Raw genomic sequence first — 24513 nt, forward strand, 5'->3', positions numbered from 1 at the left:
CCGTGCGTGTTTCTGATCCGGACTCTATTTCCCGGAAGGCTTTGCGGCCTGAGGCGACCTGTCGGGTCCTTAGCGTCTTGGCGGCAGTTGGTGGAGCCGGAGCTGTGAGTCCGCTTGTGGCGCTGCCTGAGCGTTCTCCTGAGTCTTGCCCAAAGCTCTTCCCTCCAGCCTCTCACCCTAACCCTCCCTCTCAGAGAACGGCGTCATCCTGAGTCCTGCCTCAGGTCAGGCGTCCACGGAGGTCGGCACGCCCCTCCGCGTCTGCCCGCGGCGCAGCAAGGACCCCATTCGGGCCGCCGTCGCCTCGTCGCTATGGCGCCCACCATCCAGACCCAGGCCCAGCGGGAGGATGGCCACAGGTAGGCGCCACGCTACCTGGCTCTACCCCTCTCCTCTACGTCTCCCAGGGCTTCAGCAAGGCGGGGGTCGGGTGAGGGTATCTGCCCACGTCGTCATTGGCCCCCCAGGGCTGCCCGCGAGGTCACGGAGCGCTTACCTTTGACCAAGGGGGCGGGCTCCTCCTGGGACTCGGGTGTTACCCCTTCCTCTCCTGCCCCCGAATTAAGGAGTAACTCCTCTGGAGGCGCTTCGGCCGATTGAGCGCTTAGATCACTCCAGTCAAGCGTTTGGAAACCATTCTTCCCAAAACGATTGAGTACGTGGTTTTTTATTAAAACACTGGATTGAAAGCTTTTGGGGACACTCCGCGAAACGGAATCGAATGCTTGCCCCCACCCCAAAATGGGTGCACCTCTTAGAAGCTTGGAGAAACCTCTTTCACTCCTCTACCAACCCCTGTTCACTCCTTCGTTCTATCAGTCTCTTTTTTCTCCACCAGGCCCAATTCCCACCGGACTCTACCTGAGAGGTGAGCCCCACTGTGATTTCCCCGGAGAAGTGGGCATGGGAGCTGGGAGCAAAAGTGGGGCAGCAGGGGCCAAATTTTGAGTTCTTGTTTTCCTAGATCTGGAGTGGTCTGCCGAGTCAAGTATTGCAATAGTCTCCCTGACATCCCCTTCGATCCCAAGTTCATCACATACCCTTTTGACCAGAACAGGTGAGATTAGGATCAGGGATGGGTAAACTACTCAGAAATGAGGAGCCTAAGGTTGCTTAGGCTCTTTACTTCTCTTTCTCTGGGTCTACTCGGTACCTACCCAGCCACAGTAGCAGGTGCTCAGTAAATACTCATGGATGGAGCAAGTAGCATCTGAGATTCTCCCCAGAGCTTAGCTTCTGGGAAGCAGGGAAGAGAGGGATAAAGCTGGAATCAGAAATCCACAGTGGACATGTTTCCTTACCCAGGTTTGTCCAGTATAAAGCGACCTCCTTAGAGAAACAGCACAAACATGACCTCCTGACTGAGCCAGATCTGGGAGTCACCATTGACCTCATCAACCCGGACACCTACCGCATTGATCCAAATGGTTCGTGGGAAGACAGGGTTGGTCTACTCTAGACCATAAGAGGCCAGGCCCGGGCCTCCTTCATGGTGGTCCTGCCTCTTCCCTCTCTAGTTCTCCTGGATCCAGCTGATGAGAAGCTTTTAGAAGAGGAGATTCAGGCTCCCACCAGCTCTAAGAGGTGAGCAGTTGCCAAGTAGGTACTGGGTCTGGCTGGGATAGGCTCTGCAAACAGAGGAAGTCCTGCATGGGGTTCTAAAGTACCTCATCTCCTACCCCAGATCCCAGCAACATGCAAAAGTAGTGCCATGGATGCGGAAGACAGAGTACATTTCCACTGAATTCAACCGTTATGGCATCTCTAATGAGAAACCTGAGGTCAAGTAAGTTGAGATGGGAAGGATGGGGGAATGTGGAGATTTCTCGCTAAGTCCAGTGGTCCCTAAAGTTTATTGTCTTCACTCCTAGGATTGGGGTTTCTGTGAAGCAGCAGTTCACTGAGGAAGAAATATATAAAGATAGGGATAGCCAGATCACGGCCATCGAGAAGACTTTTGAGGATGCCCAGAAATCAGTAATTGAAGGACTAGGGTGGGGAGAAGCAGAAGTGTGACTTGAGCACTTCCCCTCACTCTGTTTTTGCTCCCACTAGATCTCCCAGCATTATAGCAAGCCTCGAGTGACACCAGTGGAGGTCATGCCTGTATTCCCAGACTTTAAGGTCAGGCCTAGGGCAAGAGGTCGAGGGATGGTCTCCCATGTCTGTCTGTACCAGACTAACCCAGTGCCCTCCATTCCCCCAGATGTGGATCAACCCATGTGCTCAAGTAATCTTTGACTCAGATCCAGCTCCCAAGGACACAAGTGGTGCAGCTGCATTGGAGATGATGTCTCAGGCCATGATCAGGTCAGTGGTTCTGCTGTTTACCTTCACCTGCTCCTCCTTGTCTCTCTGCCTCACTCTTTAACATCCCTCTTCTCCCAACTAGGGGCATGATGGATGAGGAAGGGAACCAGTTTGTGGCCTATTTTCTACCTGTGGAAGAGACACTGAAGAAACGAAAACGGGACCAGGAGGAAGAGATGGACTATGCACCAGATGATGTGTGCGTGGGTTGGGGTTAGGTTTTAGGAATTGAGAAGTATGTCTCCTTTTCTGCTTGTCAGGGATGAAAATGGGGCTGACTCTGTTCTGTCATTCTCAGGTATGACTACAAGATTGCTCGGGAGTACAACTGGAATGTGAAGAACAAGGCTAGCAAGGGCTACGAGGAAAACTACTTCTTCATCTTTCGAGAGGGTGATGGAGTTTACTACAATGAGTTGGAGACCAGGTACTCAACACACTCCCAATTAGCCTGGTTCTGTGCTTTTCAAGACACTGAGGTATACAAGACTCATCCTGGAGGTCATTTGTGCCTTTGGATTTATGCATTGTAAACAAGAGCAGCAGGAACCCACTCACCTACATGGGCTGGACCTGGCTCTAATACAAGAAGTCAGAAAGAAAATGTTCAAGTAACGCAGGAAACCTTTAGAGCTTTTGTGGATGGTGGACAGCCAACTTTCCTGATACACTGTTAATATAAAACTTCATGTGAAAGTACATAGCCATGGTATAAGGAATATATAACATTGGCATATATATTTTAAGTGTAACACTTGATAAACATTTTCAAAAGGTGACCCCCAAACTCTCCACTAAGGGCTTAGAGTTAACTGCTGTGTCAGGGCCCTAGGTTGGGAAAGCATGACCTGAATTTTTGTTTAAAGGAGGGATCGGAAATACTGATCCAAAAGCCAGGCAGGAAATGTGAAAGACTGAACAGAGTGCTGGTGGGCTCAGGGTGACCTGGAACTCTTGGCAGCTTCTAAGGGACATCTGTCATCTTTTGTCACTCTGTTGGGGTAAGAAAGGTCTAGTAGGGCCCTAAATGCCTTTTTTTTTTTTTTTTTTTTTTTTGTACTTGTAAATGGACAGAAGGCCTTAATTTTATTTGTTTTTAATGTGGTGTTGAGGATCAAACCCAGTGCCTCACATATGCTAGGCAAGCGCTCTGCCACTGCGCTACAACCCCATTACTAAATGCCTGTTTTTCAAAAGCCAGAAATCCATCTTCTTCTGGTTTTAATTCTGGGGTGTACTCTTAACACAGAGCCATGTCCCAGCCCTGCTTCTCCTGGTTTTTAAGTATTGGTAATTAATACACACACACACAAATATACCACATATACACACATCACAAGTAGTTTATCCTTCCACTGGTGTGCTCTGGGCCAAGCACTGACTGAGAACTAAGTCAGACCAGACCCCTCAGGGGTCTTAAAACACATCTTCTATACTTGTGCAATTTGCCCACTGCAGGGTCCGCCTTAGTAAGCGCCGGGCCAAGGCTGGAGTTCAGTCAGGCACCAATGCCCTGCTTGTGGTCAAACACCGGGACATGAACGAGAAGGAATTAGAAGCCCAGGTAATAAGCACCACTGGACCAGGGCACCCTTAGGGAGGGCAGTGGTGGGTGAGAAGGATAGAAGAAGCCTGACAGAACACCCTTCTTCCCAATCCTGCCGCTTCTAGGAGGCACGGAAGGCCCAACTGGAAAACCACGAACCAGAGGAGGAAGAGGAGGAGGAGATGGAGGCAGAAGAGAAAGAAGCTGGGGGCTCAGGTAAAGAGGAACAGGCCAGACCCTGGGAACCTCAAGAGGGCAGGAAATTGGGTCTCACTTCTTTCTGCTCCCTCACAGATGAGGAGAACGAGAAGGGCAGCAGCAGTGAGAAGGAGGGCAGCGAGGACGAGCGCTCAGGCAGTGAGAGTGAACGAGAGGAAGGTGACAGGGAGGAGGCAAGTGACAAGAGTGGAAGTGGTGAGGACGAGAGCAGTGAGGATGAAGCTCGGGCTGCTCGGGACAAAGAGGAGATCTTTGGTAGTGATGCGGATTCAGAGGATGATGCGGACTCTGATGATGAGGACAGAGGACGGGCCCGAGGTGGCAGTGACAACGATTCGGACAGTGGCAGTGATGGGGGTGGCCAGCGGAGCCGGAGCGCCAGCCCCTTCCCCAGTGGCAGTGAACACTCAGCCCAGGAAGATGGCAGTGAAGCTGCAGCTTCTGATTCCAGTGAGGCTGACAGCGATAGTGACTGAGCCCCAGACCCTTCAGAGGGGAAGCACAGACACATGCTCAGAGCAAGGCACTTTTCTAGTGGTCTATTTGTGAGCCCTTCACTTTATTTGTCACCCCCCTTCCCCCCACACCAACCTTTGCTGTTAATAAAGTCAACTTCTCTTGATGTATCTTCCCAGCGCCTCTGGTCTCATTTCAACACCCCCCCCCCCTCCATGCTCAAGGACCTCAGATTGAGGCACAGAAACAAGACCACTAGGTTTCCCATGAAATGGAACATAACAAAGGTCAGAATCTTTTTGTTTTTGTGTGTTTTTTTTTTTTTCCAAAATAAGCCCAGACCATTAAACAAGTGAACTCCAACAAATAAGTCTTCTCCAACAGCGAGAAAAACTATACAGTTACTCAAAGCTGATTCTGCCAGTGGGGCTGGGGACAGAAGTAGGTAGGAAGGGTGAAATCATGGAAGGAGGCCTGGGGGCCAGGGGGTGGAGGGGAGCAGAAGGTCAGGGTCCTGCCCATCAGAGTGGGGCCGCCTGCGTCCTACACACTCTGCTGTCAGGTGGGGAGGGGGCAGCTCTCACCTCCCTTTGTGTGTGGGAGGGTGTCCCTCACCACCTCCCAGTGCCAGGCAGGGTCAGCTCACCCTGACGGGGAGTGAACAAGACAGAACCAGCCAGGGAGAGGTGAGGGTCCCATGAGAGGTTCACCCTGCTGATTCCAAAACGAGGTGGCCCATCCATCCCACTTCCTGTGGCTAGAGGGAAGGGGGCTGGAGAAGCCCTGGGAGCTTGAGGGGAATGAGCAAAGGCACAGAAACATGGAGGGGCCGGGGTGGGGACTTGCATAGGTTGATGAGTGTGCAAGAGGTACATAAATAAACCTGACACCCCACCCAGCCCGGCACTGGGAGAGGAGGTGGGAACCTGGAAGCAGGTCCCCAGGGCCACTCTACCCCCTGGCTTCTTCCCCCTCCCTGGGCTCAGAGCCGAGGGAGGTGCACAGACCAGGAGGGTAGAGGCAAGAAGGTCTGGGGAATGGGCTGATAGTGCACAGGGAGGGTGGTGGTTTTCAACTTTTTTTTCTTTTTTTGGTTTTTTGTTTTTTTCCCAACATTTTGTATCTTTAATAACATACACAATGGTTACCAGCCATATTCATAACAAAAGTTATTCATAAAATGTATCTAAAAATAACATTTTTTTCCTTTTCGGTGTGAAAAGCTTGAGAACGTCCCAGTGAGAGGGGTAAGTTTAGGGGGAAGAGGAGGTTGGAATAGGGGGATCCTGGCTTCCCCACAGTATGAACCCCCAAATCCCCTCCCTCCACCTGAGCCCCAGCACAAGACCTCATCAGGAACAGGGACCAGAGGGTCTATGTGACTCCGGGGCTGGGATGCACCTCTGGATTATGATATAGTGTTGCACTTACATGAGGTCATGACATAATGGGGAATGGGAAAGGCTGAAAGAAAAGTGGGGTGCGGCAGGGAAAATAAACAAAAACCAAACAATCCCCTTTCCCGTATTCCTAACCCCCAAGTCTTTACCAACCAGACCTGGGAGTAAAGAAGGGTGTGTACTGTTGGGGGAAGGGGACGTTAAGGCAACAGACTTCCTGACCTCACCGCTGCCCTGGCTGCCCACCATCAACCTCTGCATCAGAGAAGCCAGGGCCAGGGGAAAAAAGGAAGGGTGAGGGGGGCTGGAGGAGTGGGCTCTGCCCTCTCCACTCAAAGTTCAGGCTCCCCCACCACTATCTTGGCTCAAAGAGAGGCCTGGGGATTCTAAAAATGACAGGGAATGATCAGAGAGAAAAACCGTTAAGAACTATATAAATATGTATCTTAAATAGGCCTAAGAAATTAATTGTAGAGAACCTCTGATAAACAGGGCAAGAGGAGGTGAGAGAGGAATGTAGTTCCTGTCCTTAGGGAATGATGGGAATGGGGAAGGGCAGACAGTGGAGAGGGGAGGAAGAGCACTTCCTCTCCTCACTCTTTTTCTCCCCAGCTCCTCTCCAGTAACATCATGGGGAGGGGGTTGTCAACCCTGCTCATTGGTCCCTCAATATCAAAGGTTTCTGAGCAGGCTCCACAAGGTAGCGGTCAGTTTGTCTGGGAGTCTGCTCCCTTGGGGAGGGACAGGTGATCAGCAGTCTGGAAGAGGCAGGGTTGGGACAGGCCCAGGTGGGGGATATGGGAGGGAAGATGGGGCAGGCGCTCTGACCAGTCCCTGCCCCTTTGATCCTGGCAGCCCCCTCTGTCCCCTGGCCTCAGCAGAGATCCCTCAACGGGCCTGGGAGTGAGCAAGGCATGTGCCAATGTTAAACAAAAGTTAAAAGGGTGAGAGAGTAGAAAAATATTAGAATGTATAGCTGAGCCAGCCCACCCTCTTGCTGCCGCAGAGAAGCCCGTTGGGGGTTGGCCCCCGCCCGCCGCCCGGGGAGCCTATGGGTGCGCTGGGCTGTGGGTCCCGTCAGATGGTGGAGGTTTTGTCTGTCCCATCTGTGACAAGAAAGGGAGGAAGGGAGGAAGATCAGGAGCTGGCAGGAGGCCCAAGGAAAGGCACTCAAGTAGCCTGTGATCCCAGGCAGGCCCTCCCTGGAGTCTGGCCTCCCCTTGGGACCCTTAGGATGACTCTGAGTTGCTCAGTTTCAGAGATGGAGACGCTGGGTAGGTGGGAGCTGGGTCAGGGAAAGAGGAAATGCTCACCACCCAAGGCGTGTTCTGTCATGCTCAGACACAGAGACTCCAGGGTGGGATTGATCTCCAGGTCAGGCCCAGGGACCGGGCAGTCTGGGAGGGAGAGAAGAGAGGAGAACGGAGGTGGTGAGAACTGACTGGGTGGATACGAGAGCCAGGGCGACAAGAGACAGAAACAAGCTCCCAAAGCATGCATTCATATGGATGAAGGACATGACTGGGTGGAGGGAGGAAAGGGTGACAGGCCTGGGGTTGTCACAGAGTAGGCAGGAGACACAACAGTAAGGACAAAGACTTGGCAATGCAAAAAGCTGGACTTGCAGACAGAGGAAGTGACTGAAGCTGAGGGAGCTTTCCTGGAGGCCACACACAGGCTGTGACTATTTTGGACATAGATGACACCATGCCTTGGTCAGTCTGGGCACCTGCCTTAGACACTGGGCAGACCCATGCTCCCTGACTGGTGACTTGTTCTCTGTATCTGGTGCAAAGGCTAAATTAAAACTCTTCCCTGTTCCCTCTCGGACTTACTCCTTTGGATCGGTGGGTGGGGCAAAAGACTTTCTCCTTTGGATAGGAGCAGGTGGGAAAAAATAGGACAGCAGCCATGGAGCTTGTCCTCAAAGTGCTTCCCCAAAAGGTCCTCATATTATAGCATGTGGGCAGTAGCCAGGTCCCCGGGCAGACCTGACCCCACGCTACACTACTTAAAATCTTCTCTCAGCTCTTTGCTGCCACTGGGATGAAGGCTGAGCTTCAGACCTGAATTCAGAGAGCTGGCTCCCATCTCCAGCCTCACCTTTCATCCCCAGCCATCCAAACCCTGAGCTCAGGTCCTAGCAGACTTGTCACACAGGCTGACACTGATGTAGAAAAAGATGGGAATAATATTAGAGCTCTAATATTATTTCTACTAGAGTAGAACCTAATATGCAGGTAGGAGAATTAAATTTCACAGTGCAGAAAAGCTTTCTGACAGAGCCTTGCACACAGCATACTAGGAAAAGTTCTTATTTTTTGCTCCTATAGTTTATCCAACCACTCACTTAACATCATTTACAGATGGCTTCCATGTGCCAAGCCCTGTGCTAGAGTGAAACTATGGGGGTTCCCTGGCTCCACAGGTGGCAGTTTGTAGCATCTCATAAATTAATAATCCCCCTGTCATCCTAGCAGCTTGGGAGGCTGAGGAGGAGGATTGCAAGTTCAAAGCCAGCCTCAGCAAAAGTGAGGCACTAAGCAACTCAGTGAGACCCTGTCTCTAAATAAAATACAAAATAGGGCTGAGGATGTGGCTCAGTAGCCCCTGCCTGACTTCAATCCCTGGTACCTGCACCCCCCCGCCCCAAAAGAATCCTGATTGTGGTGGTGAATGCTTGTGATTTAAAAAAAAAAAAAAAATCCTATTGATGCCACAGTTAGGTCACCTATAAATCTAAGATCTCTTCAGGGCATCATCTGTCTGCAGAAGACCCACCAGTGCTCAGCAGTGGGCCGCCAAGGTGGAAGAGCCAACTCCACCATGTTCAACAAGGAAGGGACTGTGACTGTGTGTTCCTGATCTTTCTCTTGCCCACTTGACCCTCCTCCTGACCTTGCATCTCCAGGCTGGTCTCTGAACATAGGTAAAAGCCCTTCTACTCCAAATTCCCTTTATAGGTAGAACCTCATCTAAGAGGTGGGGCCTACTGGCTCTTTTGTGGTCACTGGCCTCTGAAAGAATGCAAGGGGCTGATTGGCTGATACAGGACTCCCTTCCACAGCAACCTCACACTTTAACCTCTCATCCCTCAACCTCTTCCAAAATGAGTGTTTAATGATCCTATGAAGAGACAATAATGATAATAAGATCATTGCACAAGATATGGAGATAGAGTGTTGGTAAGTGGTAAGAAAAAAAGGTAGAGGTAGAGAAAGTGAGAAAGCAGGACTTCAGAGATAAAACTGAAACAGAGGGGGAAAAAAAAAAAAACCTCTCCCACAACAGTGGAGGAGATGGGTACCAAGAGATGGGAAGTATGGAGAGAAATGCTCACGCAGTCGGGAAGGAATAAGGAATGTAAGATCCAGAGAAGAGAAAGGCCAGGCGAGTTGGTTGGCAAGGTATAGTCCCAAAGGTGGGGTACCTCACCTGGAGGGAACATGAGAATGGCCTGGGGTGACGAGTGGACTGGGAGCGAGTGGGTTCGCTGCACGGAGCTGCGGCTCTGACTGGGCATGCTGTTGCTGCCTCCAGGATTGGCAAACCACAGGTTCTGCATAGGACATGGGAGGATAACAGAGAGGGTGAGTGAAGAAAAGCCCAGGAGTGAGCTGACAAAGAAGGACCCTCCCCTTTAGTGGGGTCCAGGTGCAGAGTCAGATACATCCCAGACACCACCACTCCAACCCCAGTAGTACCAGGGCTTCCACTTCCTGCAGGCTCACCTGTCGGCCCTGGCCCCCGAGGCTGGGGCTGGTGAGGGCATGTCGAGGGGAGACACCCCCAATGCCCGAGGGGCTCAGGAGACCCATCCTGCCAGGTGGGAGGGCCCGGGGAGGCATTGGGAACTGCCGCTGGGTCCGTCGGGCCACCCCCATCCCCACAGAGCCAGCTATGGGGAGTGAGTTGGAGCCGAATGCCCAGCTGTGAGATAAAAGGCAAGCTGTTAGCTTAGGTGGATGGGGCCCATTGGTCCACCCCTCCTTCAACTTCCTCCACAGCCCCAATGGGTCGGATACAAGACTTGCTCTGAGCAAGGATTCCCTGACAACATCTCTGCATCACACATTTCTATCTCCTCCTGACACAAGGGTACTCCAAGAATAGAGACTGGGAGTATGAAAAAGTTTCCTCACTGTTCACTCAGAACAATTATCTAACCTTCATTTCAAGAGAGAGATTTCTGCTATTTGGTACAAGAATGGACTTCAGGGCTAGAGCTGTAGCTCAGTGGTGAAGTGCTTGCCTGTCACATGTGGGGCACTGGGTTTGATCCTCAGCACCACGGACTTTAGAGCCCACTGCACACAGGTGAAGAGGAAAATGTAGAGGGAAAGGGCCTGCTCTCTAGACACATACTATTTTTTGCCAGTTCAGTATCTTAATTTTTTTGGTGATGCTACAGATTGAATTCAGGGACCTCTGCATGCAAGGCAAGTGCTCTACCATTGAGCTATGCCCCCAGCCTTTGTATCCTATTCTGGTAACAACACCCTTGTATTCTTTCCTTTTCTTTTTTTTTTTTTTTTTTTTTTTTTTGGTACTAGAAATTAAACCCAGGGGTGTTGTAGCACTGAACTACATCCCCACCTCTCCACCCCCAACTTTTAAAAAATGTTGAGACAATGTCTAAGTTATTTAGGGACTTGCTGCTTTGCTGAGACTGGCCTTTACTTGCAATCCTCCTGCCTCAGCCTCTCAAGTCACTGGGATTACAGGAATGTGCTACAGCACCTGGTTCATTCTGATTTTCTTCTAAGAAAGTCCTTCACTGGGTGATTTGAATAAATACAACCAGGATCCCAGCCCAGACACATTTACCCCTCTAGGCACCTATCTGCCAATCACAAGGGCCTAGGGAGAGCACCGCCTACCCCTTCTGCTGCCGGTAGTTCTGCATGTCCAGCGCAGCTTTGCGCGGGAATGTCCGGAGGAGCTTCAGCACTTGCTGTTTCCAGGACAACAGTCGCTTCTTCTGTGTCTCTGTGAAAGCCTAAAATTGGGGGAGGGAGGGTTACTTCTTTGATACCTGCTCTCCATCCACTACTTAGGTGTTCATGCTTGCCTGCTCTGTGCCAGGAGATGCTAGACAGAGGTGGCTGTGCTCCCAGAGCTCACAGCTTAGCTGAGGGAAATACACATGCAGTGATAACTGTGCAGTCACCCCTCCCAGTGAGGGCGTAGAGCAGGAGGCACCAGAAACCCAACTCCGCAGGAGCAGTCGGTTGAGGGTGTCTTTGGGTCCCCATACAAATGTCAAAACAGAACTGAGGGGTTAGCAGTAGGGAAGGGACTGCTTCTGATAAGACTCTTAAGAAAGAAGGCTTTGCAGCCAACACTGGTAAGCTGAGGGCGTGGGGAAGGGGTGGATGCTAGAATGTTGGAATGCTGTCCTCTGAGATAGGAAGCAGCTTTTCTCTTCCTGGGAGCCCTGTAGAGGGCATTACCTCATGAGTCAGGCACTTTTCGATGAGCTGGAGGTAACTGGTAATGTTCTCCTCGTCTGGTCGGGACACCAGCAGCTGGGTGCACACTGCGCGACATAGGAAAGAACAGGAGGTTAGCTTTCAGCCTCCCCAGTCCCAGCCAGCTGGTGCAGGAAGAGGAACAGGAGACGTGGGCTGGATAAATCTCCACTCAGATTACCTGGGTTATTGTGAAAAATATATAATTAAGCACCTATCACAGTGCCTGGCACAAGACAGATAGGAAGTCAATAATACCTCATTTTAAATCTTCTATTTATCTTATTGGCAATGCTGGGGATTGAACTCAGGGCCTCACACATGCTAAACAAACACTCTACCACCATGTTACATCCCCAGCCCTTTCTATACTTTGAGACAAGCTCTTGCTAAGTTGCCAAGACTGGCCTTGAACTTTTGATCCTCCTGCCTTAGCCTCTGAAATAGCTGGGATTATAGATGTGTGCCACAAAACTAATTTTTAATTTTTACACAGCAATAATCTTGTTAATATGAGCATTTTTAGCGTGAGAAACTGAAGGCCCCAAAAGATTGAGTCACTTGTCCCAAGACCACAGAGCTCTAAAGATCTGGATCCAAGTAGGAGGTCTGTTATGCCATGCTATCTCAGGAAAGGTTAAATCTACCATTAGATTCACTGTCCCCATCCCCTAGATGTTTGTTCACCCTTTACTGCAGGCAGTCTCCTCTAACATGTTGTCCCGCTATCAGCTCAAGCTTGCCCAAGAGCAGGGACCTTGCCACCCTTGACTGTGGGAAGCTGATACTTTCCACAATATTACACCCCCCAGAGGGCTTTAAAATGTTCTGTTCCCAGCGCTTAACTTGAATTTGACTCCTAATGGTTGATTGAGTTCACCTGGCTTTCTGCCTCAGGAGTTTTGGCTTGTTGTTGTTTTTGGTACCAGGGACTGAACCTAGAGGTGCCTAACCACTGAGCCACATCTCCAGCCCATTTTTTTGAGACAGGGTCTTGCTAAGTTGCTTAGGGCCTCACTAAATTGCTGAGGTTGGCTTTGAACTTGCAACCTTCCTACCTCAGCCTCCCAAGCCACTGGGCATGCACCACAATGCCTGGCTTGCCTCAGGATTTGGAGCTAGGCCTTAGCTGGCCTTACCTTTGCCCATCACCCGTGTAAACTGGCTGGGGATGTCTCCGTCAGCAACAGGAGCCGGCGCTGGCTCGCTGCCATCAGTGGGAGCTGGAGCTGGTGGAGGGGGATACTTCTCTGCAGCTGGAGGGTCCTTGGCCTCAGTGCCCTTGTCCGTGTCAGGGTGGGCTAGGGGAGGCTCAGCACCTGGCAGCAGCGGCTCCCCCCGGCCCTCATCCTTGGCAGTAGGGGTGGTAGTGGTAGCAGCCACAGTAGCCTGAAGGACACTGTAGGCCTTGATGGGGGTGATGATGATCTGCTGCAGCTCCTGTAGAGCATTCCGCAGATTCCCACCTTCTAGCACATCCTGCATGGGAAGGACACAGTTGGGGTCACATACAGACCTCACAGTGAGACAAAAAGAATGTTTACACAAGTGGGGCCAGATGGCTTGGAAAAGAAAGGGTGGCACTCTGGATTCGTAGAGAGGGCAGGTAAGGGCACTGCCAACACACATGCAGACAGGTACATACTTGTATGCACATGCTCCCTCTTCCCCTTGGCGTGGAGGCCCACAGCACTCAGGAGAAGGGAGTCTAAAGCTGGGGTCTCAGGGATCCAGCCAGGAGGAACCAGAGATTCAGACCAAGACACAGGGTGGCAGGGACAGAGGGCAAGGAGCAGGGAAAGGGAGAAAAGGAAGGCAAACAGGCTGATGCAGGAGAGTGAGTGGGTAAGAATCAAATGGAAAGAGAACACACACAGACACTCTCCTTCACCAGACAGACAGATCAGTCAGAAACGGAAAAACAAAAGGAAAAAGAAGGGGCGGCATTAGAAGAGACATTCTGGAATCACAAACCAGGGCCAACAGGGAGGGAAGCCTCTTAACAACTAGCAAGGGAGCCCTTTGATGCCAACTTGCATATGGACCCTAGAATCTGGCTCCACAAGGTTGAGGCCTCTGGAGGTGAGATCTAAGGAGAGGGGAGGCCCAGAGGAGAGATGGCTGGGCAGCTGGCAGCAAGGCGGACCCAAAGCCTTTGGTCTCCTGGTCCCATTAGGTAGCCACTGGACTTGGAGATTGGGATATCAGGTTCTCACCTTCTCTAGGGACTTGAGGACACTCTGCCTCTCACGCAGCTTCTGGATACTCAGGGCTATCTTGTGGCGGGCACCTTTGGTGACATTCTACAATAAGGACAGAGAGAGAGACAAGAAGCTGGAAATGGGAGAGTGAAGTAATTGGCAGTGTCCCAAAAGGACCAAAGAGACAGGAGTCTTGGGTTGTAGGGGTAGTGCCAAATGGTACTGCCCCTGATACCTCCATGAAGTTCCCTCGGCTTCACCTGTGACTCCAGGTGCTGCTCAGTCAGTGTCATCATCTCCTCGTAGCTCATCTGTGAGAAGAGGGCTGCATATTTATGCAAACGGAGGCTCTTGAGCCACGAGGGCACATCTGTAGGAAAGGAGGGAGAGAGGTAGGTCAGGAATTTGGTGACCAGACAGGGGGAGGCTTTAGGGAGGGACTGGGCAGAAACTATAGGCAGTCTTAAGAGCTCCAGAAAACTAGGAGGGGGTGGGATCATAAGCTACTTCTTCATCTACTCAGCAGGGACTTTTCAGTTGCCTCCCCTGGGTAGGACACCTGACCCTTTAAGATGTCAGGATGACCTCAATGACTTCTCTAAACATCTTCCTGGAACCTCTATCAGTTGCCTGTCCTGGCCGCCTTGTCAGATAAAACTGTCGAGGGTAGGGGCTCCTTCCCCATCACACCAGGGCCTACGAGGGTGGGGGTGGGGGGTCTCAGCTGTCTTGAACCCAAAGTTTAGGGACTATCTACTTCCCACAGACCTGTCCCCTCTTCAGGGAAGGCAGGTGACAGGCAGAGCAGTTTTCTGTCCTCTAAGCTCAGTGGAAGCCCTAGAGCGGGGCCTGGTTCGCCCTCCTTGTTGTACCTTTCATACCACTGCCGTCCTCCTGGAAAGTGTTCCGGCTGGAGCCCTGCTCCTCCGTCTGCTCACTGCCAGAGGAGGCCACGCTGCTCTGGGGCGAGAGGGGTGCGTGGTCGGGCGTGGTGAAAGCAGCCCGAGCACCGAGCTCCTCTGGACTTGGCCACTCACCAGGGGCCTGAGGGCTCGTAGGGATGAGTGACATGGAGCGCTTCAGTGGGCTAGGGTGGATTTGGCAGGGGAGACCTGGCCAGAGAGGGAGAAGCAAGAGGTCAGGCTTGGATATCTGACTACAAGAGACCAAGCCCTCAATGCTGTGATGGCACTCAGAGCCACAATCCTCCAAGGGGAAGGGACTGTGGGGTCCAAGAGATATCCACCTACCAGATACTGAGCATTCCTTCACCCAAAGCCCAACTCCCTAGCAAATGGTCAGCCACTTCTCTTGACTATCCCCACTCCCTGCTAGGCTAATCCAGCCGCAGCATATGCGGCTGGAAATTACTGCCACAGCCTCCTCACTGTTTTTTTTTTTTCCTTCTTTTTGGTACTGGGGATTGAACCCAGGGGCATTTCACCACTGAGCTACATCCCCAGCCCTTTTTAGTTTTTTTGAGACAAGGTTTTATTGAGTTGCTTAGGGCTTGTGAAATTGCTGAGGGCTGGCCTCAGAAACTTGAAGTCCTTCTGCCTCAGCCACCTGAGTTGCTGGGATTACAGGCGTGTGCCACCCAACCTGTCTTGCCTTCATTCTTGCCTCTTACAGTCCCCGTTCCCTCCAAGTAGCCACACTAATCCTTGAAAAAGTACAAATTCTGATCAAGATGGTTCCCTGCTTAACTTCATGTGGGTCCTTCATGGTGAAAACAAAATTCAAGCTCTTCCACATACCTAGAAGGTAAATAAGCCCCTGCTCACCTCTGACCTCTCATCTCCCACACTCAGCCCTTGGTTCAAGTCTTTGTAGCTTTCACCTCTCCTGGATCCCCATTTGCCCCTGGAATACTCAAAATCTGTTGTAAGGGATTCTCGTGTGTGTGTGTTTGTGTGTGTACACACACTTGCGCACACGCATGTGTGTGGTGTTGGGAATGCCAGGCCTCACACACACATGCTAGGCAAGCACTCTACAGAGCCACATCCTTAGCCCTGAACTTGCTCTTTCTTCTTGTGCTTTTAATCTCAGCTGTTGGCTCCCTCAAGTCTCATCTCAAGTGTCACCTCCTTTGGCCTACACTGAACATTCAATCTTAAATCACTGCCTCCCCAACCCTTAATCCCAATTACTGCCTTATCTTCTTGCAGCACCTATCACTACCTGAAATGATCTTATCTAATTATTTGTTTACTTGCTTATTACCGAATCCCTTGGCTGGAATAGAAGACTTGTGATAGCAGGGACTTGTCCTCTCTTAAACAGCATTCTATCCTTAGCAATTATAGTGGGGGCGTAGCCCAGAAGAGTTGCTTCATTAGTACTTAGAGATGGATAAAGTATGTGCTCTGTGTCATGTCACTGGGCCTCACATCTCTGTTTTTTCTCTGTATTGAGCCCAAACTGGCCACCCATGAGGTCTGGTGGCTGAAGGTAAACCCAGGGGCCTCTTCCATAGGACATTTCACACTCTCTTGTCCATCCTATTTCTGAGGTAAACAGGGTGATCCAACATTTTTTTGTTTTGTTACTGGGCACTGAAGTCAGGGTGCTCTACTACTGAGCTATATCCAGAGCCTTTTTCATTTTGAGACAGGGTCTCAGTAAGTTCCCAGTCTAGCCTTGAACTTGTGATCCTCCTGCCTAAGCCTCCCAAGTTGCTGGGATTACAAGCCTGCATCATGGCACCCAGCTACCACTTGACTTTTTTTGTACTGGGGATTGAACCCAGGGGTGCTTAACCATGAGCCACATTCCCAGCACCTTTAAACTATTTTATTTAGATAGAGGGTCTTACTAAATTGGGGCCTAAGGTGTTGAGGCTGATTTGAACTTGCAATCCTCCTGCGATGCTGGGATTACAGGTGTGTACCACCACACCAGTGATTTTTAACTATTCCCAAAACAGGAGGGGATCCCACAGGCTCTCCTACATATCTATGTGCCTTTTCCCACTGCCCAGCCACTGCTGTCCCACCTTCTCCACCAGCTGCTTTTGTCTCCACACTTCATACAAGCGGCCTTTCTGTAGCTGCCTAGTGATGATGTTTGTCGCTCTCCTCACTAGCCAGCCCCAGGCAATGGACTGGGGGCTTATGGATGACAGGGACCGGCCCAATCATTTCTGCAAGCCCAGGATTAGGCACAGGGCATGACACACAGAAGTGCTTCAATAGTTTCATAAAGGATAAAAGGATGTTAAGGGGACCAAGATGTCCTTGACACAGGGAATTCTGAAGCCCCTCCCAAGTTAGCTGAGAGCAAAAGAAAAGTAAACAAAGCTAAAAAGCCTGGGTAGGTAAGGACATCAAGGCCCAGGAAGCTCATGCCCTTTGCTCCAGTTCCCACAGGGAGTTGAGAGGCAGAGACACGGAGCCTGGGCCTTGCTTTCAATGGAAAGGCTGGGGTTCTTGCCAGTGTTCCACTGACACCCAGTCCAGGAAGGAGGGCCAACCTGGTTGTGCAGGACCCAAAGCACCTTCTGTCGCTATCTGTGACAATACTGATGCTCATAGCCAGGAAGTCACCTGAGGGAGTGGGCAGTTCACGGGCTAACCCATAAGGCCAACTCAACCTGTCCCTGACAAAGACCTCTGGGATCTTCTACTTAGGGTTTCCTCCAAGTCTCTGGACTCTTTTGGCCTTAGTTTCTGCTCCACTTGGGACTTCTAAAGAAAAATGGCACACTTTGGGCCTGGGAGGTTGGAGAATCTCAATAGAGGCCTTTGTGGCTGTCTTGGTGTCTCTAGCCTCCTCCTTCCTCTCTTCTCAGCCAAGAAGGGGGCAGGCGAGGCTGAGAGGGCAGGAAATTATTCTGATGGGCATGACATGTAGTTCCTGAGGAACCCTGCTTGGCCCTGCATTGGGGTGGAGGCTGGCCACAGCATGAGAATTATAAAAACAGGAATGCTGGCCAGAGATCCGGGGCCTCGTACTCTCCAAGAAACCCTGGTTTGTCCTTGGCAGCGCCCCAAACCCACCCTGCCTGCCCTCCCAAGCCAATCCTTGCTTCCTACTCAAAAATATTTTAATGGTTTCCTGTTTCCTGCAACTGCCTGAAATCCAAAAGCTTGGTCTTGTCCCCCTGCAAGACTGTGGCCCTAAGACCTAAGTTCAAATCTTGGCTCTGCCACTTTTGAACTGTGTGCTCTTCGGCAGATCACTTCATTCACCCCTCTGCCTCCATTTCCACACAAAGTCCTTAGCACAATGATAGGCACATGGTAAACATAAGTATCTACTACTGCTATTACTCATGTAAATTCATCACAGCCATACTTGCCATATGCTGTCCCCTCTGTCACTCCTGTGCCTTTGATTCACGCTGTGCCCTCTGTGTGGAATGCCCAATTCTTTTCTCTTTTGGTTCAAGCCCCTTTTCCAACACTAGTCTCTAAAGTTGCTGGGGAGGTGGGGATGGAGATGTAGCTCAGTGGTTGAGCATTTGCCTAATATGTGCAAGGTCCTAGGTTTGACCCTCAGTACTGCCAAAGGGAAAAACAGAACCAAAAACCTGCACAGATGTGGAGAGGTTACCCTGCATGGGTGACCCTTCCCTATGAGGTCTGAGCATATATCTCCAAGAGGGTCACTTCTAGGTGAAGGAAACATAAGACAGTAATTCAGAGTATAAGCTCTGGAGCCAGATTGCCTACATTTAATTTCTAGGTATACCATCTTGGGCAAGTGACTTCACTGACTCAGCCAAGTTTCTGAGTTTACAGATCTAGAGTTCTTAGAACAGCTCCAAGCAGTTGTGTATGTTTGCGTATATATATATATATATATATATATATATATGTGTGTGTGTGTGTGTGTGTGTATAAATTGTACATAAAACTGTATTTATTTTTTGCAGTGGGGGGGATTGAACCCAGAGGTGCTTTACTACCAGTCCTTTTTATTTTAAGACAAAGTCTTGCAAAGTTGCTTACAGCCTTGCTAAGTTGCTGAGGCTGGCTTGCAATTTACCATCTTTCTGCCTCAGCCTCACAAGTCTCTGGGATTACAGGTATACATTACTGTGCCTGGCAGCGTCCAACATTTTTAAACCAGAATTATCATTATTAATATATTCTCCCAATAGGGATCCAGGAACTATGGTGTTCTAAGACTGAAAAAGGAGGCCCAAGGCATCTCAGGTTGCCAGAATTCCCTGGAAATGCCCTCCTATCTATCTTCCCAGGTTGTTACGAGTTCCTAGGCAGGCTGACCAAGACATCGACATTAACTGTGGGGAAAATAGCCTGGGCAGGGGGTAACTGATGTGCACATGGTACCAGAGAACTGGACACTCCTGGGATTACAGGCTTCATCCCCCCTCTACTGACACTTGTGACATTCCACAGCAGCTCTAACCAGTGCCTGCTGAAAGGGACTGGCCACCCTGAGGTTGAGTCATGGCCCCTTGCCTCAACTAGGGTCATGCCATGTCACCATGACTTGGAAAAGCCACCCTACCCTCTCTTACCCTGTTCATTTTGACTAACATTTCAAAAAGGCACTGCCACACCACCTCCCCCTGCTCACCCAGCCTCCAGGGTGCTTATTAAGAGAGCCTTTCAAGCCCACTTAGTTGGCAGGACAGCACAGTGGTCAGAGGCCAGCTCTGGCATCAGAATGGTTGGGTGTGAATCTTGGCCAGTTCCACCACTTTTTCTATGTGTGACCTTGAATATGTGACTTTGCTTTTTTGAGTTCCAGTGTCCTCATCTGTTGAATGGGACTAATGATATGACTGTCATGAGGATTAAATGAGATCATATCTGAAACAGTGTTTATTCAAAGAATGCCCAGGAAATAAAATTGACCAAATTATATTATGTGCATGTACCAGTATGTCACAATGAATCCCAGTTCTGTGTAAAATTACGCACACACACGCAAAAAAGAGTACCTAGCACAGTCACCTAGTAATACCTAGTATTACTAATGCCTTGCAGCAGGAATATGTCTCTTTTCGTGTGGTACTGGGGTGAACCCGGGGTGCTCTCCCGGTCACCACCTTTTTATTTTATTTTTTGCAGTCCTAGGGATTGAATCCAGAGGCACTATACCATTGAGTCCCATCTGCAGCCCTTTTATTTTTTGAGACATGGTCTCATTAAGTTGCTGAGGCTGGCCTCAAATTTGTGATTTTGCCTCAGCCTCCCAAGTCACTGTGATTACAGGTACATGCCATCATGCCTGGCTCCTATCTCCCACATTTTAAACTTTGAGATAGGGTCTTTCTAAGTTGCTGAAATGGCCTTGAGATTGCAATCCTCCTACCTTGGTGTCCCAAATAGCTGAGATTACAGGCATGTGCCACCACAAGTGGGAGTTATATCTTACATTAACAAACAAACAGGGGCTGGGGGTGTGGCTCAAGCGGTAGCGCACTCGCCTGGCATGCGTGCGGCCCTGGGTTTGATCCTCAGCACCACATACAAACAAAGATGTTATGTCTGCAGAAAACTAAAAAATAAATATAAAAATAAAAGATAAAAACAACACAACAACAAAAAAAAAACCACAAAAGATATCTAAGAAGAAAGACTGTAAGCAAGACTGCAAGTTAAAGGTAGCTCACTGCAGCCAGTGAGCTAGAAGGGACCTCAGATGATGGTGTCTACTCCTCTAACAGGGGGTCACAAATTCAAGAGGCCAGGTATCAGAAATGCTCAAAGATGGTTTGGGTCAGTCAGAGGTAGGCTGCAGCACATGTGCAGAGTTTAAAGCAGGTGGCTGATATTCAGTTTCCTCTCCTATTGTTGCTGCTGCTGAGAATACAGGCCTTGAGCTGCCAGATCTTTGGACTTCTCAAGAGAAGTTGGAAATTTGATTTTAAGGGGAAAAATCTAATATCACTAAATTAATAAATTAAGCAAATTTTATTTTTTTTTTACTGAGGACTGGGGACTGAACCCAAGGTGCTTTACCTCTGAGCTACATTCCCATATTTTTTTTCTTTTTTAAAAATTCTAAAACAGGGTCTTGCTAAATTGCTGAGTCTGGCTTTGAACCTATGATCTTCCTGCCTCAGCCTCCCAAGTCACTGGGATTGTAGGCATGAACCACCATGTCCAGCCACACTAAAATTTACGTAAAAACACAAAACCAAAGTGTGGATTCAATAATATGTCTGTAGGTCCAATTTGACTCTGGGAGTGCAAGTTCCCAACCTTTGTACTACTTAAAAAAGCTGAGGCCCAGAGAAGTTATGGGAGTTTCCCAAGGCCACACAATGAGTAAAGAGAGCCCAGTCTGGCCATTTTCAGGCATGGCCTCCTGCAATACCCCCTCACCTGTATTTGCATTGCTCCCAATACTGTTGATGGCTGGCGGCACCGAGGTGGATGGGTGGAAGGGCACATGTCCATTTTCCCGGGGTGGCTTGTCCTGCCAGCCTGGCCCTGCCTCTCCAGGGCCCAGCTCTGCAGTCCCTCCCCACTCATCTGAGCCCTGGCGTGAGTGGTAGGAGGGTTCTGGCCGGGTACGGAAGCCACTAGCCAGCCGCTCTTCCAGGTGGCTCAGCCAGAGGGCCAGCGCATTGCGGTCCTCCAGTGTGGTGGCTGGGTGGATGAGGGCATAGGAGAGCAGCTGGCGGCTCTCCTCGATGAAGGCATTGCTCTCAATCGAGTAAGCCAGCACTTTCTGCAGTAGCCTCATGTACTCCGACTTGGCCTCCGTGTTGCCTGGTTGAAGCAGAGGCAGGTGAGACAGCAGGAGGGACACCACCTTCTCTTTGGACTCCTGCTGCCACTGGCTGACGATGGCTAAAGAGGGGATAAGAGGAAATGTCAGGAGAGTCTGGGTGGAAACAACTACAAACCCAAGAATCCACTGTCTATTCCCTCAGTTCTAATCTCCTCCTCTCCTTTCTCTGTTCATGCTTGACCTTGTCTCTCATGTAACTGAGTCACACACATGGACATACAGATTGACTGATCTTCCTAAACTTCACTAGGATGTCATGTTCCTCACCAGGAGTTTTACAATGGCAACCTGCACCAAGACTTACAGCCCAATATCACCTTCATTTTCCAGGGCACTCCCCATCTCTTCCTCCAGATGAAGACTCAGCTAGAACATATTCCCATCTTCTCTGGGGCTCTATAAACCCTACATTCATCCAACCTTCCACAATCAGGCTGAGATTTGAGGCTTTAGCCTGTAGCAACCTCTTTCCTTCTGCCCAAATTCTCTCTCTTCTTCTTCTCTTTAATGACACAAATAAATAAATAAAACAATATGGAGTACTTCAAGAATTTGGGATTGCTCTTGAGTGGGTCTCAGACTAATTTTCTGTATTGTTCCAATTTTAGCTTAGTTCTGCTAAAGTGAGCACCAATGTGATGTCTTTTAGAATGCCTAAACCTATCCTCCTCCAGGAAGACTCCCCTGGCTCCTCTGTGCCAGGGTCATCTTGACCTCTCCTTTCATTTCATATCTGAGAACCTGAGTAATGAGCCAAGGTTTCTCCATCACCCAGAAGGGAGCACCCTAAGAATAAGGCCCCAGGCTGGCAGCATAAAGGAGACTTTGGGAAGGACCCACTGCAGGTCTGACTGTCCCCCTCAAAAACCTTGTTACTCTGTGATTAGCTAAACAAAGTAGAGGATGGAGATGACGCTGAAAAAGGACAAAGAACACCAATACTTGGAAAGAAGAGATAGTGTTCAAGGATCAAGGCCAACTCACTCTTGGGCAACTGGGTTCACACCTGTAGCCAAGATGATGATTCACAGGATGATGAGAAATGTGCTAATGATAAGATCCTGGAAGGAGGCAAAGAAGCTGGCACTAAGTGGACAAAACTAAGACCCCCAAAGAGTGGATAATGAAAATGAACAGGTAGAGATATGACTCATGTCACTTCACTGCTCATCAACCATGTAACTTTGGGAAATAGTAGCCCCTTTCCTGAGCTCTGCTTTGTCTTTAGAGGGGAACTCAGAATTATTCCTGCCTGGCATGGCTGCTAGGAATCGAGACCACAGCATAAACTAAGTCCTTGGGAAATATTTGCTGTTTTTTTTTTTTTTTTTTTTACTACTGTTATAATTTGATTCTGGAATGTCCCCCTAAAGGTTCATGGGTTAAAGGCTTGGTACCCAATGCAGCAATGTCCAGAGGTAAGGTTCCTGGGAAATGATTAAAGTCATGAGAATTCTGACCTCTGATGGGGTTCACAGCGGAGGGCATTATTAGGTGGTGGTAGGAACTTCAGGAGGTGGGGTCTAGTTGGAAAACGTAGATCACTGGGAACTAATCTGGAAGGGTATATCTTGCCCCTGGTCCTTCTCCCTCTCACTTCCCCTCTACCATGGGCAAGCAGTTTTACTCTATCATGTCCTCTCTGCCATGATACTCTGCCTCATCACAAGCCCATAGCATAATGGAGCCAGATAACCATAAACTAAAACCTCTCAAACTGTGAGCCAAATAAATATTTTTTTCCTCTAAGTTGATTTCTCAGGCACCTTGTCACAGCATCAGAAAAACTAGCACAATTAGTATTATGGGTAGTATACTTTACAATGGCTCCTTCCTTTTAATACATGGATTGTAAAAGCACAATCCAATCTTCTATCTTAGGAAACAGAGAAGCTGGGAATAGGCATGCATAAGGAAACCTAGGCATCCAAGGGTCTTTCAATGCAAGTTTCTTAAGCCTTAAGATTCCAAGGACTGCCAGGTGCTTTGGCTTACGCCTGTAATCCCAGCAATTCAGGAGTCTGAGGCAGGAGGATTGCAAGTTCAAGGCCAGTCTTGTCATCTTAGTAAGACCCTGTTTCAAAATAAAAAATATAAAGGGCTGGAGAAGTAGCTCAGTGGTTAAAGAACTCCTGGGTTCAATACCTAGTATGGAGAGAAGAAAAAATCCAAAGGCCTCTTCTTTCTTCTGCCCATAATGCAGGATATATACTTGGTTCCTTGCATAAAAGTTTGAAAAGTGTCGCTTCTGCAACCCTCTTTCTTAATGAATTGCTTAGAAATCTGTGGCCTGGAATTCCCATTAACTTCTAATTCTATTTAAATCTGTAACCCCAGGAAAATGAAACACTCAATTCCCAATTCCTAGCTATGTAAATCGTGCATTTTCTTGGCCTGGCTCTCCTCTTTGCTCCAAGCTTCCTAGAGAAACCCTGTTAAAGTACCCAGAAATTCATCCATTCATTCATTTAAAGTCAACTCATGCTATGGCCATAGCACTACCCCAAATTAATAACAAAATTAATAATACTACCGCCATTAAAAATAACAACGGATAACATTTATTGAATATTTGCCATGTTCCAGCCACTATATGAACAGCATGACTGGCTTTCATCCCCTCCTTTGTCCTGTTTTAGCATTCTCATCTTCCAGATAAATAACATTTGGGAAGGTGAATTCACTTCCCCCAAGTGACAAAGCTAGTGAGTGACAATACCATGATCTGAACCCAGATATATCTGCCTCTGGAATTGAGAAGAATTTCCACTACAACCTATTTCTCTGATGCAGACTCTCCCTTCTTCCCCTTCCTTTCCCTGGCTGGCTTTCCAGATTCCCGTCAGTAACTGCCACTCAAAGTTAGGAAATTGCATCCCTTCTATCTTTATTTGAACCAGCTCCCCATGACCACAAGACTGTCTCCCCAGGCTACCTCCACATTTAAAGATCATTCCAAGATGGGACAGGCATTCCTAAAGTTAGGGAATCTAGTCTTTCCTGCTCTCCCACCTCCATCTGGCACTCACTGGGTCACATGATAATGAACTTCTCTAGCACCCACCTTCCCTGATATAGATCCTAGCTTTGGGTTCTTATTTATTTATTTTGGTACTAAGGATTGAACTCAGGGGTGCTTAACCACTGAGCAACATCCCCAGCTCTTTATTTAGAGACAGGGTCTCACTGAG

General features: G+C 49.3%; 2 protein-coding genes across 5 annotated transcripts in view; one reads left to right on the forward strand and one right to left on the reverse strand.

The window, feature by feature from the left end:
* Window positions 1-52: 52 nt before the first annotated feature.
* On the forward strand, window positions 53-4701 carry PAF1 (PAF1 homolog, Paf1/RNA polymerase II complex component). The gene is made up of 14 exons (XM_081273832.1): window positions 53-359; window positions 839-868; window positions 965-1057; window positions 1306-1427; window positions 1518-1584; window positions 1685-1786; window positions 1872-1977; window positions 2056-2124; window positions 2207-2310; window positions 2393-2509; window positions 2609-2737; window positions 3769-3874; window positions 3982-4072; window positions 4151-4701. The coding sequence occupies exons 1-14, from the start codon at window positions 313-315 to the stop codon at window positions 4549-4551; spliced, it is 1584 nt and encodes a 527-aa protein (XP_081129958.1). The 5' UTR covers window positions 53-312; the 3' UTR covers window positions 4552-4701.
* SAMD4B (sterile alpha motif domain containing 4B) overlaps window positions 366-24513 on the reverse strand; it is a 46943-nt gene continuing 22795 nt past the window's right edge. For 2 of the 4 annotated variants that reach the window (XR_014019600.1, XR_014019601.1), the window contains 13 exons: window positions 20911-21381; window positions 14476-14715; window positions 13864-13973; window positions 13619-13705; window positions 12542-12881; window positions 11385-11470; window positions 10812-10930; window positions 9663-9861; window positions 9367-9490; window positions 7245-7328; window positions 1412-1628; window positions 1154-1236; window positions 366-547 (listed from right to left, as the gene is read on the reverse strand). Coding sequence is in view for 2 of the 4 variants with exons in the window: in XM_081273829.1 (XP_081129955.1) it covers window positions 4722-4960; window positions 7245-7328; window positions 9367-9490; window positions 9663-9861; window positions 10812-10930; window positions 11385-11470; window positions 12542-12881; window positions 13619-13705; window positions 13864-13973; window positions 14476-14715; window positions 20911-21381 (2099 nt within the window). In the remaining 2 variants the exon portion in view is untranslated. Of the gene's footprint in view, window positions 548-1153; window positions 1237-1411; window positions 1629-4706; window positions 7038-7244; window positions 7329-9366; window positions 9491-9662; window positions 9862-10811; window positions 10931-11384; window positions 11471-12541; window positions 12882-13618; window positions 13706-13863; window positions 13974-14475; window positions 14716-20910; window positions 21382-24513 lie in introns of those variants that run through there. The other 2 variants (XM_081273829.1, XM_081273828.1) reach the window with 2 other exon arrangements.

This window comes from Spermophilus citellus, assembly GCF_964194105.1.
Source record: "Spermophilus citellus genome assembly, chromosome: 18".
Classification (NCBI taxonomy): domain Eukaryota; kingdom Metazoa; phylum Chordata; class Mammalia; order Rodentia; family Sciuridae; genus Spermophilus; species Spermophilus citellus.

Excerpts from the sequence above, each read along its gene's own strand:
- PAF1 (XM_081273832.1), top strand. The coding sequence starts at position 313 with ATGGCGCCCACCATCCAGACCCAGGCCCAGCGGGAGGATGGCCACAG. Across the intron at positions 1,428-1,517 it reads CTACCGCATTGATCCAAATG|TTCTCCTGGATCCAGCTGAT; the intron begins GTTCGTGGGAAG and ends TTCCCTCTCTAG. Across the intron at positions 1,585-1,684 it reads GCTCCCACCAGCTCTAAGAG|ATCCCAGCAACATGCAAAAG; the intron begins GTGAGCAGTTGC and ends CTCCTACCCCAG.